The sequence below is a fragment of the Trichechus manatus genome, unplaced genomic scaffold (assembly GCF_000243295.1).
Source record: "Trichechus manatus latirostris isolate Lorelei unplaced genomic scaffold, TriManLat1.0 scaffold00051, whole genome shotgun sequence".
NCBI lineage: Eukaryota > Metazoa > Chordata > Mammalia > Sirenia > Trichechidae > Trichechus > Trichechus manatus.
The window spans coordinates 1,401,681-1,416,994 of NW_004443987.1; the positions used below are offsets into that span (position 1 = coordinate 1,401,681).

A 15,314-nucleotide genomic window follows, 5' to 3' on the forward strand; every position below is an offset into this window, starting at 1 on the left:
TGAGATCAAGTTGGTTGAATGTAGCATTTAGATCTTCCGTGTCTTTGTTGAACTTCTTTCTGGATGTTCTGTCCTTCACCAAAAGTGGTGTGTTGAAGTCTTCTACTACTATTGTGGAGCCATCTCTCTGTCTTTTCAGTGCTATTAGAATTTGTTTTATGTATTTTGAAGCCCTGTTGTTGGGTGCGTAAATATTTATTATAGTTATGTCCTCCTGGTGTATTGACCCTTTAAACATTATATAGTGTCCTTCCTTAGCTTTTGTGGTAATTTTGCTTTAAAGTCTATTTTGTCAGAGATTAATAGTGCCACTCCTGTTCTTTTTTGAGTGTTGTTTGCTTGATGTTATTTTTCCATCCTTTGAGTTTTAGTTTGTTTGTGTCTTTAAGTCTAAGTTGTGTCTCTTGTAGGCAGCATATAGACGGATCGTGTTTTTTATCCAATCTGCCACTCTCTGTCTCTTTATTGTTGCATTTAGTCCATTTACATTCAGGGTAATTATTGATAGGTATGAGTTTAGTGCTGCCATTTTGATGTCTTTTTTTTATGTGTTCACAGTTTCTTTGTTCCACATAATTTTCTGTGCTGAGTCGTTTTTCTTTATGTATTTTCTTTTCATCTTTTTCATTGTTGTTGATTTTGTATTTACTGAGTCTTTATATTTTTTCTGTTTATTTTGATGTGTAGGATTGTTAGTTTCCTTTGTGGTTACCTTAATATTTACCCCGGTTTTTCTAAGTTTATACCAGTCTCTTATTTCTTTATAGCACCTTGACTTCCTCTCTATATGAAAAATCTATGTCTACATTTTTTAGTCCCTCTTTTTTGTTTTAATGTTGTCTTTTTTTACATATTGACATCTGTTTCCCTATTTTCAGTGTTTTGGCTTTGAGATATTTTTGTGACTTCCTTATCTGGGTTTGTATCTGGTTGCTCTGTCCTGTGTTCTAGTCTTGGGTTGTTATCTGATGTTATTGATTTTCTAACTGGATGACTCCCTTTAGTATTTCTTGTAATTTTGGTTAGGTTTTTGCAAATTCCCTAAACTTCTGTTTTTCTGGAAATGCCCTAATTTCGCCATCATATTTGAGAAACAGTTTTGCTAGATATAGAATTCTTGGCTGGCAATTGTTTTCTTTCAAGGCTTTAGATATGTCATCCCATTGCATTTTTGCCTACATTGTTTCTGCTGAGTAGTCCGAGCTTATTCTTATTGACTCTCCTTTGTAGATAACTTTTCCTTTATCCCTAGCCCTTCTTAAAATTCTCTCTTTATCTTTGGTTTTGGCAAGTTTAATTATAATATGTCTTGGTGACTTTCTTATGGGATCTGCCTTATGTGGGGTTCGATGAGCATCTTGTATTGATATCTTCTCATCTTTCACGGTATCAGGGAAGTTTTCTGCCAACAAATCTTCAACAATTCTCTTTGCATTTTCTATTATCCACCCCCCCCCCACATTGGTACTCCAATGGCTTGTAGGTTATTCTTCTTGCTAGAATCCCACGTAATTGTTAGGGTTTCTTCATTCTTTTTAATTCTTTTATCTGATTTTTCCTCAAATAAGTTGGTGTCAAGTGCTTTATCTCCAATCTCACTAATTTTGACTTCCATTGCCTCAATTCTGCTCCTATGACTTTCTATTGTGTTGTCTAATTCTGAAATTTTATTGTTAATCTTCTGGATTTCTGATTGCTGTCTCTCTATGGATTCTTGCAGCCTGTTAAATTTGTCATTATGCTCGTCTCTAATCTTCTTAATTTCCTCTTTTGCATTTTCTGCATTTGGATTAATTTCCTTCCAGATCTCTTGAAGAGTTCTATATATTAACTTTTTGTATTCTGCCTCTGATAATGCCAAGAAATTTTCTTCCTCTGGAAAATTTCTAGATTCTTTATTTTGGGAGCTTGCTGAAGCCATCATGATCTGCCTGTTTATGTGATATGATATTGACTGTTGTCTCCAAGTCATCAATAAGTTCTTATATTTATTTATATTTGTTTGCTTACTGTGTCCTAGCTTCTTGTTTTGTTTTGTTTTGATACGCCCAGATAGGCTTCTCTTGTCAGCTAGCCTGATCTCCAGTGCCCCTGACGCTCCAGTGTCCTGCTACCAGGTGGCCAGACCTCCCACTAAGTATGTGAACCCAGGAGTCCGCCCAATCTTCCTGTATGGGTTCTGCTCAGGTGTCCTGGTAGTCGGCCACCAAGTGTGTGGTGTAGGCTCTTACCTACAGTTCTAGACAGACATGGGTAGGCACAGGCATCCATCCAGCTGCAGCAGGGGGATACAGGCTGAGCAAGGCAGGGGTCCGACGGCCACCCCCGAGTGTCTAGGAGGAAAGCATGTCCCTGTTCCCTAGAGCGTGTAGGTGGGTGGGTTTTGCAGCCAGACTATGAGCAGCCAGTGCTGTTGGTTGTAAGGACTGGGGGACACCTGTTATTCTTGGGCCCCTGTCACAGGTGGCTACATGGCATGGGTGGAGCTACCAGTCGTGAGGCCCCTGATGTGGGTAGGTGAAGACCTGCTTAATGGGCAGAACGGTGTCAAATGTCACGAACCTTCCACTTCACAGCTGAAACAGTTGAAGTTAGACTTCATGTATATACCCTGTTGTACTGTGGTAATGAGGGCCTACACTGTTCAAATGGGTCCATACAAGTTTATGCAGGGGGAAAGGCACTCAAAGTTCATGGATCCCTTATGCTTTTGCCTAGGCAAAGGAACTGTGCTTACCCTAAATTCCTGGCTTAGGGGAGCCGGCAGATTATTTTCTCTCCTGTTTGTTAATTTGTTCCCTCTCCAAGGCCGGGAGAATGGCTCAGGGCGCATGAACGGTCCTACTTCTGGCCCAGGGGACTCGGCAGTTGCTGAAGCCGGACCCAGACCCAGTGCAAAGCAGGGAGTGGGGAGGTAAACGAGAGAGAGGTTTTTCCCTAAGAGGGGTGTTTTTGATCCATGCAGTAGGCCAGATGCAAGTACTTATCTTTTGCCGATCGAGTGCTGCTTCTCACTGGTTACCTGGATGGCCGAGTAGAGACTCTGCCGCTGGGTCTCTCCCGATGTGGAAAACGCCTCCCGAGCACCGCTGCTTGGCTGTATCACTGCACACCATGAGCTGATCAGGCCTGAAGGGCTCGGGCTCTCGCTGGGTCAGGTCTGGCAACTCCTTGCTGCTTCCGAACTGTCTCTCCCTCCTGCTGCCACTCAGTCTGATTCCTCAACTTTGCCTTTGATGTTCAGGGCTCCTAGAGTGTCATATATAATCGATTCACTTGTTTTTTTGGGTCTTTGTTGAAAGGGGGACTACCGGAAGCATCTGACGACTCTGCCATCTTGGCCCCGCCCTGAAATCCACTCTTGACAGCACCTAACAACAACAGGGACCATGTATACCCACTGTTGTTGTTAGATGTCGTTAAATCAATTTCAACTCATAGTGACCCCATGTGACAGAGTAGAACTTCCCCATAGGGTCTCCTAGGCTGTAATCTTTATGGAAGCAAATCACCAGGTCTTTCTCCTGCAAAGCCGCTGGGTGGGTTCACACTGCCAACCTTTTGGTTAGCAGCTAAATGTTTAACCATTGTGCCACTAAGTCTCCTTTAAACCCACTAGAATGGCTAAAACTAAAGACTGACCATTCCAGTTGTTGGAGAGAATGTGGAGCGTCTGGAACTCTCATACACCGCTACTGGAAATGTAATATGATACAGCCATTTTGAAAAACAGTTTGGCAGTGTCTTAAAATGTTAAATGTGTACCTGTCTTGTGATCCAGCCATTCAGCTACTAGGTATTCACCCAAGAGAAGTGAAAGCATATGTCCATACAAAGACTTGTACATGAGTGTTCATAGCAGCTTTATTTGCAGTAGCTAAAATCTAGAAACAACCCAAATGTCCATCAACAGGTGAATGGATAAACTGTAGTGTATTTATACAATGAAATGCTATTCAGCAATAGAAAGGAATGACTTTGATATATGCGACAACATGGATGAATCTCAAAATAATCATGCTGAGTGAAAGAAGCCAGACGTACAAGAGCACCTACTATATGATTTCATTTATATAAAATTAGAGAAATTGTAAACTAATTTATAGTGACAGAAAGCAGGTCAGCACTTGCCTAGGGACAGGGGCAGGGAGGGAAGGAGGGATTGCAAAGGAGCACAAGTAGACTTTGGGAGTAATAGATATGTTCATTATCTTAATTGTGGTGATGGTTTCACAGGCGTATGCTTATGTCAGAACTCATCAAATTGCACACTTAAGCATGTGCAGTTTATTTATGTCAGTTATAACTCAATTAAGCTGTAAAAGAAAAAAAAATGTAGAAAAATATTACATGGACATCTTTCCGTGTCAGCACCAAGGGTCTACCTCATTCTTTTTGCTATCTGTATGATGTTTCATTGTATGGATGTACTTTGATTTTATCCACACAGCCTTGGGTGGGTGACTTATCAGGTCCAGGGGATGAGGCCCCCTTTTCCCTTTGTGTATAAGGATAAGAATGGCTTTTATTTGCTGAACCTGATTAACACAACTGATATCATCAATCAGAATGTAATTTCTGAAATCTACTGCTTCTAGCTGTCTATGACCTCTTGTCTCATTGGACCCAGAAGACTCTTATTTATCCTAAACACGGAACTAGATTAAGTGACCATAAATGATCTTTTCCATAAAATTATGGAGCCTCAGAGATAATCTAATTCAACTGTGCTTATTTTTACAGAAAAGAAAGCAGGATAAGTGATTTACCTGAGATCGTACAGATAGAGCCCATCTCTTAGTCTATTTTTTACTGCACAGATGTCAAATAATTGCTTTTTTGCCCTACGGTTGTTTGTATCCGCTCTGGATCAGTACGTATTAATCTCTAGGAAAAAAAGGAAGAACACTCTCCATGGGCCATTGTTAAACTACCTCTCTAGAGGAATGGTTCCACTTTTATTCTTTTTTCTTTGGAGAAAATGTGGGAAAAGTGTGATTCTAAAGTAAAAATGAAATTAGGTTCCTTGCTGATTGTGACTTGTGCTGTAAAGCTAATACAACTCCCAAGGAATGACCACTGTTTCACTTCTTGCATGCCCTAGAATTTCAACCCCTGCTGTCTGTTTTCCTAGAACTATCTCAAACACCACGCAATAACTTGGAGAGTTCATTCTCTAATGCTTTAAGACAGATTTTGGTTACTTCATTATGTGTTCATTTATTTGCTCATTAGTTTAACAAGTATCTATGAATGAGTACTATGTGCCAGGCACTATTTTAGGCACTGGGAACACACCAGTGAATACAACAAGGCCCCTTGCTCGTGGAGCTTAGATTTGAGGAATGGGAGATAAAGATAGTAATTAATAAAGTAAATATATAGTATATTAGATGTTGACAAGTGCTATGGAAAAAAATTTAGTAGACTAAAGGGATAGGAAGTGTCAGGAAAGTATGTGTGTGCGTATGCTGGGTTTTTAAAAATAATTTTATTTTTTGTTGTTGAGAATATACACAACAGAACATTTACCAGTTCAACTATTTCTACATGTATACTTCAGTGACACTGATTACATTCCCAGAGTTGTGCAACCATTCTCACCCTCCTTTTCCAAGTTGTTCCTCCCCCACTAACACAAACTCACTGCCCCCTAAGTTTTCTATCTAATCTTTTGAGTTACTGTTGTCACTTTGATCCCATATCAGTAGTTCTTAAAAGAGCACACTGCTCAAGACAAACATTGTTTACTAGTTAAGCTAAACTATTGTTTGGTTTTAAGAAGACTTCAGGGGATATTTTGGTTTAAGGTTTAAAGATTATCTCAGGGCAATCGTTTATTTAGCATAGCCAATCTTATTATTAAGGTGACACTTGAGGAAACACATGAAGCAAATTAGGGAGCAAATTCTGAGGCCATCTGGGGGAAGAGCATTCTAGACAGAGGGAACAGCAGGCATAAAGACCTATGGTGAGATTGTGTTTGGCGTGTTTGAGAAAGCTGGAACTGAGTGAGCAAGGAGTAGAGTGGTAGGAGATGAGGACAGAGGTGGGGCAAAAACCAGATAGTGTAGGACTTTGTTCACACTTGTAAGGACTCTGCCTTTTACTCTGAGTGAGAAGGAAGGCTCTGAGCAGAGGAGTGACACTATCTGATTTGTATGTTTTTCTTTTTTATTGAGGTAAAATTCATATAACATAAATTTGCAATTTTAATCATTTTAATGGGTACAATCCATTGGCATTTAGTACATTCCAGATGTTGTGCAACTATCAACAATATCTAGTTCCAGAATATTTCCATCACCCCAAAAGGAAGCCCTGTACCCATTAAGTACTCTTTCCATCCCCTTAGCCCCTGGCAACCACGAATCTGCTTTCTGCCTCTACGGATTTGCCTATTCTGGAAATTTCATATGAATGAAATACTGTAATATGTGTTTTTTTGTGTGACCAGCTTCTTCCACTGAGCATAAGGTTTTCAAGTTTCACTCATGTTGTAGCATGTACCTGTAAGTACTTCCTTCTTTTTTATGGCTGAATAATATTCTCTTGTATGAATATATTATATATTTTTTATTCATCATCTGCTGAAGGACATTTAGATATTTCTGCCTTTTGACAATTATGAATAATGCTGCTATGATATTCGTGTACAAGTTTTTGTGTGGACATATGCTTTCAGTTCTCTTGAGTATACACCGAGGAGTGGAATTGCTGGGTCATACGGTAATTCTATGTCTGACTTAAATTAGAAAAGCTCATTTTGGCTGTTATGGTAGATTGTATGAGGGCAAGGGCAAAAGCAGGGAGATCAGTTAGGAGGCTATTGCAACAGTTCAGGAACTAGATGATGATGGTTTGGACCAGAGTGATGCTAGTGGAGAGGGTGGGAACTGGTCAAATTCTAAGTATATATTGACAGTGGAGCCAAGAGGATTTGCTGACAGATTGTATTTGGATTGTAAGAGAAAGAGAGTAGTCAGGGATGCCTCTTCAGATTTTTTGACCTGAGAATTAAAAGGAGGGATTTTCCATTTAATGAGATAGAGAAAATCGAAGGAAGAGAAGGTTTGGGGAAAGATTTAGGATTTGGTTTTGGACATGCTGTGTTTGAGATGTCTGTTAGACATCCAAGTGGAGATGTCAAGTAGGTCATTGGAAATACAAGTCTGGAGTTGGAATGAAAAATACATTCAGGGGTTGTTAGTTTATGGAGGATATTTAAAGCCATGAGACTACATGAGGTCATTTAGAGATAACTCTAGATAGAGAAGAGAAGCAGCCCAAGGAATAAGCCTGGATATAATCCAAAGATTAGTCTGAGAGATGAGGAAGGACCAGCAAAGGAGGTTGCAAAAGAGCAGCCAGTGAGGTTGGAAGAGAAAACCATGAGAGTGTGGTGTACTGGAAGTCAAGTGAAGTTACTTGAGGAAGAATGAATTTTTCTTTCCTTTTCCTGCTGCTCTCACAAATTCCTTGAGGTAAGGGGCCTATGAACAGTGTCCTTCCATTTGGAGATGAGTACTGCTGTTTTTAGATGCCCAGGGTCATCTTTCCCAAAGGTGACTAAGCTGAAAAAGATTTCTGGTCTTCTGAATACTGCCCTCAAAACATACTGCTTATTGGGATTTAAAAGCTTGCGAGTGACCGTCTAAGATACAACTATTGGTCTGTCTCATCTGGAACAAAAGAGATAGAAGGAAACTCAAGACACACAGAAGAAACTAGTCTACAGGACTAACTGTCTACATGAACCGAAGCCTCATCTACCCTGAAATGAGAAGAACTAGAACTAGATGGTGTCCAGCTACCACTACCAGCTGTTCTAATCATCAGGGCCACAATAGATGGATCCTGATAGAATGGGAAAAAATGTGAAACAGAACCTCAAATTCTTAAAAAATCCAGAATTACTGGACTAGTTGAGACTAGAGGACTCCCTGAGACTATTGCCCTGAGATACTCTTTAAACCTTGAACCAAAAACATCTCCTGAGGTCACCTTTTAGCTATGTAACAGATTGGCTCATATAATAAAGAATATCACCCATGAGTACTGTGTTCCTTTAAAAAATCATCTATATGAAACCAAAAGGTCAACAGTTACTTTATTTTTTAACATTCATTCTACAAATATTTATTGAACACCTACATTGAGCTAGTTGCCATGCAGATATATTTTTAATTAATATTTTATTGTGTTTTCAGTGAAAGTTTACATAGCAAATTAGGTTCCCATCTGATAGTTTCTATACAGATTGTTCAGTGACATTAGTTATATTTTTCACAATGTGTCAAGGTCAACCAATTGCTTTAAAAAAAAAAAAAGATGAGAAGGTAAGGGGGCAGGGAAACTAGATTACTGGTAACAGAACGTCCAGAACAGAAATACTGAGAATGTTCGTGCATTGTGAAGAATGTAACCAATGTAACTGAACAATTTGTGTAGAAATTATTGAATAGGCACCTAACCTGCTTGTAAACTTTCACCAAAAACACAATAAAATATTATCTTAAAAAATATACTGCTTATTTTATATATATACCTTAAGCTTCATTGAGGGCATTTGTTCAAGAATTCAGTTAACAAATATTTGAGTGCCTTCTTTATGCTAGTTTCTCTGCTAGGCACTGGGAACATAGCAATGAACAAGATACATGGTCCCTGATTTCATGGAACACTAGTCTAATGGAGGAGAAAGACATTAAACAAATAATTACGTATATGAAGACTGCAAAAAAGAAATAGAAGTGCTTTGGGAGCACATTAAAAAAAAAAACCCAAAAACACCAAACCCATTGCTGTCAAGTCGATTCTGACACATAGCCATCCTATGGGACAGAGTAGAACTGTCTCATAGGGTTTCCAAGGAGCACCTGGTGGATTCAAACTGCCTATCTTTTGGTTAGCAGCCGAGCTCTTAACCGTTATGCCACCAGGGCTCCGGGGGCACATAGGAAGGTTACTAATCCAGACTTGGGATAGGGGTGTAGTCAGAGAAATCTGGAGGAATTAATTAACATATAAGGGGAAACCTGAAGAAGGAGATTTAATTAAACAAGTGAACAAAAGTGGAGGTTGTGAGAAGAACATCCAGACAGAGAAAAAAGGGAAGAGGGAGATTTGGGATACTTAGGGAACCTAAAGAACTTCATCTTTCTGGAATGTAAAATGTGAGGAGAGGTGAAGGGTGAAAGATGAGGCTGGAGAGGTAAGCAGAGGTCAAATCATAAGGACTTTCTTGCCATGCTAAAGAATTTGAACTCAATCCCAACAGCAATGGGGAACCACTGAAGAGTTTTAAAAGCACACCTGGATATTCATTTTAGAAAGATCACTCAGGCTACAATTGTGTATAGGTTGGAAAGAGTCCTGCCTAGAGGCAGGAAAACCCACTTTCTTAAAATATTTGGCCCTCGATTTTTATTCTAGTGCACCATTTGAAGTGCCAAAGCTGAAGAGTGGGAAGAGCATGCTGGAGGCTGAGAGTGAGAGCTTGGATAGCTATACAGCTGACTCCGATAGCACCTCCAGGTGAGATTTCCCCATTCCTGGTGCCTCCACTTAGCCCGGAGCTCCTATTTTGTTCTCTATCATTAGCATCAGGATGCAGGACTCCTTTGCCTTTGGTGTTGCTGATTTCTATCCTCAGGCAGGAAGTTGAATGAAGTATTTGCTCTGACCTTGCCAGAAGTCTTTCAGTAACACTTCTACTGATTTGGCTCTGAGCACAGCTGCCTGGATCATGTTAACTTCCACAGGCTGCTACGTCTTAAAGGGCTCTTCTTAGCCCAGCAGCAACTGACTGCTGCTGGCCCTTAGGAATGGAGGTGTGAGTGTGTGTTTGTGGAAAGTCGCTTGTCTGATCTTCTACATCCCTCAAGGTACTGTAAATCAGCTATGCAGCTTACCTTCTGATTTGGTTACTACAATGACCCAAAGCCAGTGGCTCTCCTTCCATAAAGGTTTGGTCCCTTGATGGAAGGGGATGGGGAGGAGGTGATTTAGCTATAACTTCTGTATCTACCTTCAGGAGAGACTCTCTGGATAAATCTGGCCTCTTTCCGGAATGGAAGAAAATGTCTGCTCCCAAATCTCAAGTAGAAAAGGTAAGCTTTAGGTTATTGGCACATCTTTCTCCTCCTCCTCCCTTCCTCCTTTTTTTGTCAGGCAGAATTTAAATTGGGAATTCAACTAAATACATTTCAGTTCAGAGTCACTTGGGAGCATTTTCTAAGGTTTTGGTTGAAACGTGAGAAAATAGGTTTTGTACTACCTCCAAAGCATTTAATCTTTCTTTAAGTTTGATTCATAGTTAATTGAAAATCTGAGCCTTATTCTTCTTAAGGTTGCCCCTCCTTGCTCACTCCGCTCACCTACACAACCGCCCTTTGCCCTGTTCTTGTCCTTATTCCTTCCTAAGGAGTTCCTAGGCGGCGCAAATGGTAAAGCGCTGGACTACTAGCCAAGAGATTGGTGGTTTGAACCCACGCAGAGGCACCTCGGAAGACAGGCCTGGCGATCTGCTTCCAAAAGGTCACGGCCTTGAAAACCCTATAGAGCAATTCTACTCTGCACACATGGGGTCACCGTGAGTTGGAATTGACTCAATTCCAACTAACAATTCTTTCCTAGGAAACTCAGCCTGGGGGTCAAAATGTGGTATCTGTGGACGAGGGTGAAATGATATTCAAGAAGAACACCAGAAAAATCCTCAGGCCTTCAGGTAGCTAGTTTCCTTTCATGGCATTTTGAGACTGAAGTTCTGAATACCTTTGATGGACTCTTGGTATGGAGAAGAGTAGGTCTTTTTTGATTTGGGTTTTTGGTCTTCCACTCAGAGTACACTAAATCTGTGATAGATCTTCGCCCAGAAGATGTGGGACATGCAAGTGGCTCCTTGGGAGACAGAAGCAAATCTGTCCCAGGCCTCAGTGTGGATATGGTGAGTGCCCTTGTATTTCACTTGGTCACTGTATGACATTTTATTTATCTAGAGTTGCCTTTAGTACCTGATACTCTACATCAAACTTTTTAATTCTTTAAGAAAACATGGTTCTTGATTCACCCCCAAATTTCTAAAGGAAATCTGGCTCCTGATTTGCTTCAAGAAGAGGACTGCCTTCTCTGTCTCTTTTATCTTCTGATATATTGTGGGGCATATGGTTGGGGGCTCAAATAAATACTTATTCTGATTAAATTTAATGGAATGGCTGGGTTGGGGCAGTCAAATGGAAAGAGTTATAGCTCCTAGGAAAAACATGACATATTCTTACCTTATTCTTTTGAGATTTGAGAAAGATGGTTGGAATATAGTATGGAATCCTGAAATGGACAGGCATTTAAAGATAAGGGTATGTATGTTCATGCACACACGATGTCTCAGAACTTTGCAACAATTATGGTTCCCAATAAAACAAAATCTCTTCTCGTTTTTCTTAATTCTGAATCTGTATTTACTGTTCCAGGAAGAGGAAGAGGAAGAAGAGGAAGAAGACATTGACCACCTGGTGAAGTTGCATCGTCAGAAGCTAGCCAGAAGCAGCATGCGGAGTGGCTCTTCCATGGTAAGCTCTGTTAGTTCTTTGGTTATAGATGTGCTGGGGTGCCAGGAAGGAAGGAAGTACCTCCCTAGAGCAGAGTCAGGATCTAGAGAAATTATCTAGTCACTCGTTCCAGGTCAGTGAGATGCATTTCTTGTTTCTATCCTCAGTTTAGACCATAATTGATGAGTGTACATCTAGGTAACTTCCTGAGCCTCAGCCCTGGAAATTTTTAGGTAATTCAGGCTAAAGGCATTCTTTATCACGGTTTTGTGAATAGTGTCCATAACCTCTCCCCTTAAGAGGTCCTCAGGCCATGACATGAGCAGCATCAGATTTCTTCATTATAGTCCACTCCAGATTCTCACATTAAAGCGCAGTGCATGTCATGAGAAGGGCTCTGGCAGGGTTAATTGGCCTCAGGGTATGACTGAGGATCAATAATTCCAATCAGAATCACGATGTGAAAGGAGCATTTAAGAATAAAGGTCTGGGTCTGTCATTAGTTAGAAGATTGATATTTGAGGAGAAATAGAGTCGGGAGCAAGGGTGCTTAAAGTTTGTTCACACTCACACAGGAAGAGAATGCAGAGCAGAAGATGCCTTTTCACTTCTGGTGTTGGTTTTTTAAAAAAAAAATTTCCCCAATTCTGGCCCAGTCTCTTCTCTCTATAGATCTTGATAGAGAGAAGGTAGATAAAACAAATCCACAGATAATTAAGGCACCTGACTTGAATTACTAACTAACCCCTTCTAGTTAACTTTGTAGCATATATATAAAACATATACTGAAAATGGACTTAGTTTCACCTTGCCTGTACTCCTTGTCCACCTTCCAGATTAGGTGAAATTTGACAATTAAAATGTGTAAAAAGAGGGGAAGAAGAGAAGCTAAGAGTCTGGGTGAGCCATGAACTGATGGATGAACCTGAATATTGTGAGTGTGCTACTTAGCACTAGCTGCCTCTTATACTTTGAGTATAAGAGTATACTGGCTTGTTGTAGGGGCTTCTGAAACTTTTGTATAGTGACCATGACTTTGTCATGAGATGTGAGGGGGATATGGCTTCCCCAGATGTTTGTGGGTGCTTTATTTTCAGAGTACGATCGGCAGCGTGATGAGCATCTATAGTGAAGCTGGTGATTTCGGAAACGTTTCTGTGACGGGCAAGATTGCCTTTTCCCTGAAGTATGAGAAGCAAACGCAGACTCTGGTCATCCACGTGAAGGAGTGCTACCAGCTGGCCTATGCTGATGAAGCCAAGAAGCGTTCTAACCCGTGAGTGCGTTTGGAACCTGACTGATGCTCTGAGATGAGAGATCAGACCTTGATATCTGTCGGGGCACTCTTGAACTCAGATTATTACTTCCTAGGGGGACAGGGAAGTATGGTTGAGAGTAGTTAGGGGAGATATAGGAAAGGGACTAGGATTATGGAAAAGCAAGAAGGTTATATCTAAGAGGGCTTGAAATGAGATTTTCATTTTTTCATGGTATATGTATATTGAGAACAAGGAAGTGAAGAATGGATTTGAGAAAAGATGGTGAATTCATTTTCTCTCTGGTTTTCAGATATGTGAAGACTTATCTTCTGCCTGACAAGTCCCGCCAAGGAAAAAGAAAGACCAGCATCAAGCGGGATACCATTAACCCATTATATGATGAGATCCTGAGGGTAAGGATCTAGAACCTGAGGGTAGGAGAACTTGTTCTGCCTTATTCCTTAAGCTTTAGCTATTCCTCTGCAACATGGCTGGTTGACATCGGTTTCAGTGGGCCATGTCTATGTCTTAGGATACACTGTGGGCATCTGTTCACATCCTGACTTCACAGAGAAGAGAACAAAGGTGATCTGGCTTTCTTGGATTGCTGTGATGTTGGAAATTCACTTGGCTACAAATCTCATTTTAAAAAGTCATTTGGGTTAGGGAGACTCCTTGACAGTTCTTTTTGGATGTTCCAATGTGTCCTCACCCACTCAAGGAAAAAGTAACTAATTTTCTAGGTCCTCCTATCGAATATGGTAGGTTTTTGTGAAATGGAGTAAGTTGAAGCTTTGTGTAAGGAAACTCAAAGTGCTTGGGGACAAAGGTAATTTGATATTCAGGACTATGGACTTTGGATATGGTTGGTTAGGTTTTGGAATAATCATCTTTTCTGAAGAATTACCACTAACTAATCATCTTGGACTTCTACTTTTCCTTCACAGTATGAGATCCCAGAATCTCTCCTGACCCAGAAGACCTTGCAGTTCTCAGTTTGGCATCATGGTCGTTTTGGCAGAAACACTTTCCTTGGAGAGGCAGAGGTCCACATGGATTCCTGGAAGCTTGATAAGAAACTGGATCATTGCCTCCCTTTACATGGAAAGGTAGTCTGCATTAACAACTCCTTGCAGTTTGTATCTGAGGTAGAATTGTCTGCAGTGGCCTCTGCTGGTGGATATTGGTAGCTGCTTTGAATGTAGCCTTCTATAGAGTTCTCGTGCACCATGCTGGCGTTTCTGAGTTTGACCAATTTCAGATCCACTTGTATGTCAAGTTTGAGTAATCACTTCTGTATGTCAAGCGTGAAGCCATGGTTTTGCTTTGAAAAGTCTTTGCTGTGTGTGCTTAAGCTTTGCCTCATAACATTCCTGAGTGTGGTTATAACCTAACATCTTAACTCGCACCTCTTCTCCAGGCTAACCTCTGGGTGCATCCTAATCTGTATTTCTTTTCTAAGCTAACCTTCTCCTTAAAGAAGTGAGAAGTAAAGCAATTCATGGAGCTCCAGTTACTGTTTTCTTCACTCTTGGTCACACAGACCAGGGAAAATTTTACTTTGGAGATGGTATCTCAGGTGATAGTGTGGCAATGTGGCATATTACCTGGGATCTAAGTCACCTAACCTATAAAATAACTTAGACAAGTCACCTAACTTCTGTGAACCTCATTTTCTTCATTAATAATAACATCTCTTTTGCAGGATTGTATTCAAAGTACTTATCAGTGCCTGACACGTAATGGACATACAATAGATTACCATCATTCTGGTTAAGATGAAATTGCTAAAATAGAGTTAAGACTAGGTCAGCAACTTTTTGATTATCAGAACTGTACAACAGCAAAGTTCTTTAAAATTTTTGTTTTTACACTAGCATTTTCAGTGGTAAAAGTAGTACGTGGTGCATGTACTAGAATATCCTTGGACTTCTAAAGATATGCAAGAAACTAGTTATGGTGGCTGCCTCTAGGAAGGGGAACTGAGGTGGAAGGAAGATTTGGTTTTCTCTGTATGTCCCTTTGTACTGCTTATTAAAAAATTAAGAATAAAAAGATTACATGCACATGGTTCGAAATTAAACCAAAGTAGAGGCATATAAAAAGAAAAGTAGGCTCCAGTCCCTAGAAATAACCGCTGTTAACAACTACTTGGGTATCCGTCTAGAAATTTTGTATGAAGCAGCACAGATATATATCTATGTATTTATGTTTTTTTCTTTTACACAGATGAGCTCCTATGAACCCCATTGTCTGTATAATCTTGATTTTTTTTTCATTTAACAATGTATTATTTATCATGGACAGCCTTCTATGTCATCACTTACAGATCTATTTCATTATTTTAATTGCTGCATAGTATTTCTTTATGTGCTTGTATTATAACTTACGTACCATTCCCCCACTGGTAGACTTTTAGATTGCTTACGTTTTTATTTTTTGCTGCTAAAACTATGCTGTAATATAGATTAACCTTCTTTGTGAATGTAACTATAGAAGAAATTCC

At 40.1% G+C, this 15,314-nt stretch overlaps 1 protein-coding gene across 1 annotated transcript in view; it reads left to right on the plus strand.

Annotated features, from left to right (window-relative positions):
* The window catches only part of SYTL4 (synaptotagmin like 4), a 52,367-nt gene that overhangs the window by 28,008 nt on the left and 9,045 nt on the right, over nucleotides 1-15,314 (plus strand). Inside the window, exons 5-12 of the mRNA XM_023732384.1 lie at nucleotides 9,436-9,537; nucleotides 10,037-10,112; nucleotides 10,639-10,729; nucleotides 10,845-10,948; nucleotides 11,472-11,570; nucleotides 12,647-12,825; nucleotides 13,119-13,221; nucleotides 13,756-13,917. Of these exons, the coding sequence (XP_023588152.1) occupies nucleotides 9,436-9,537; nucleotides 10,037-10,112; nucleotides 10,639-10,729; nucleotides 10,845-10,948; nucleotides 11,472-11,570; nucleotides 12,647-12,825; nucleotides 13,119-13,221; nucleotides 13,756-13,917 (916 nt within the window). The remainder of the gene's footprint in view (nucleotides 1-9,435; nucleotides 9,538-10,036; nucleotides 10,113-10,638; nucleotides 10,730-10,844; nucleotides 10,949-11,471; nucleotides 11,571-12,646; nucleotides 12,826-13,118; nucleotides 13,222-13,755; nucleotides 13,918-15,314) is intronic.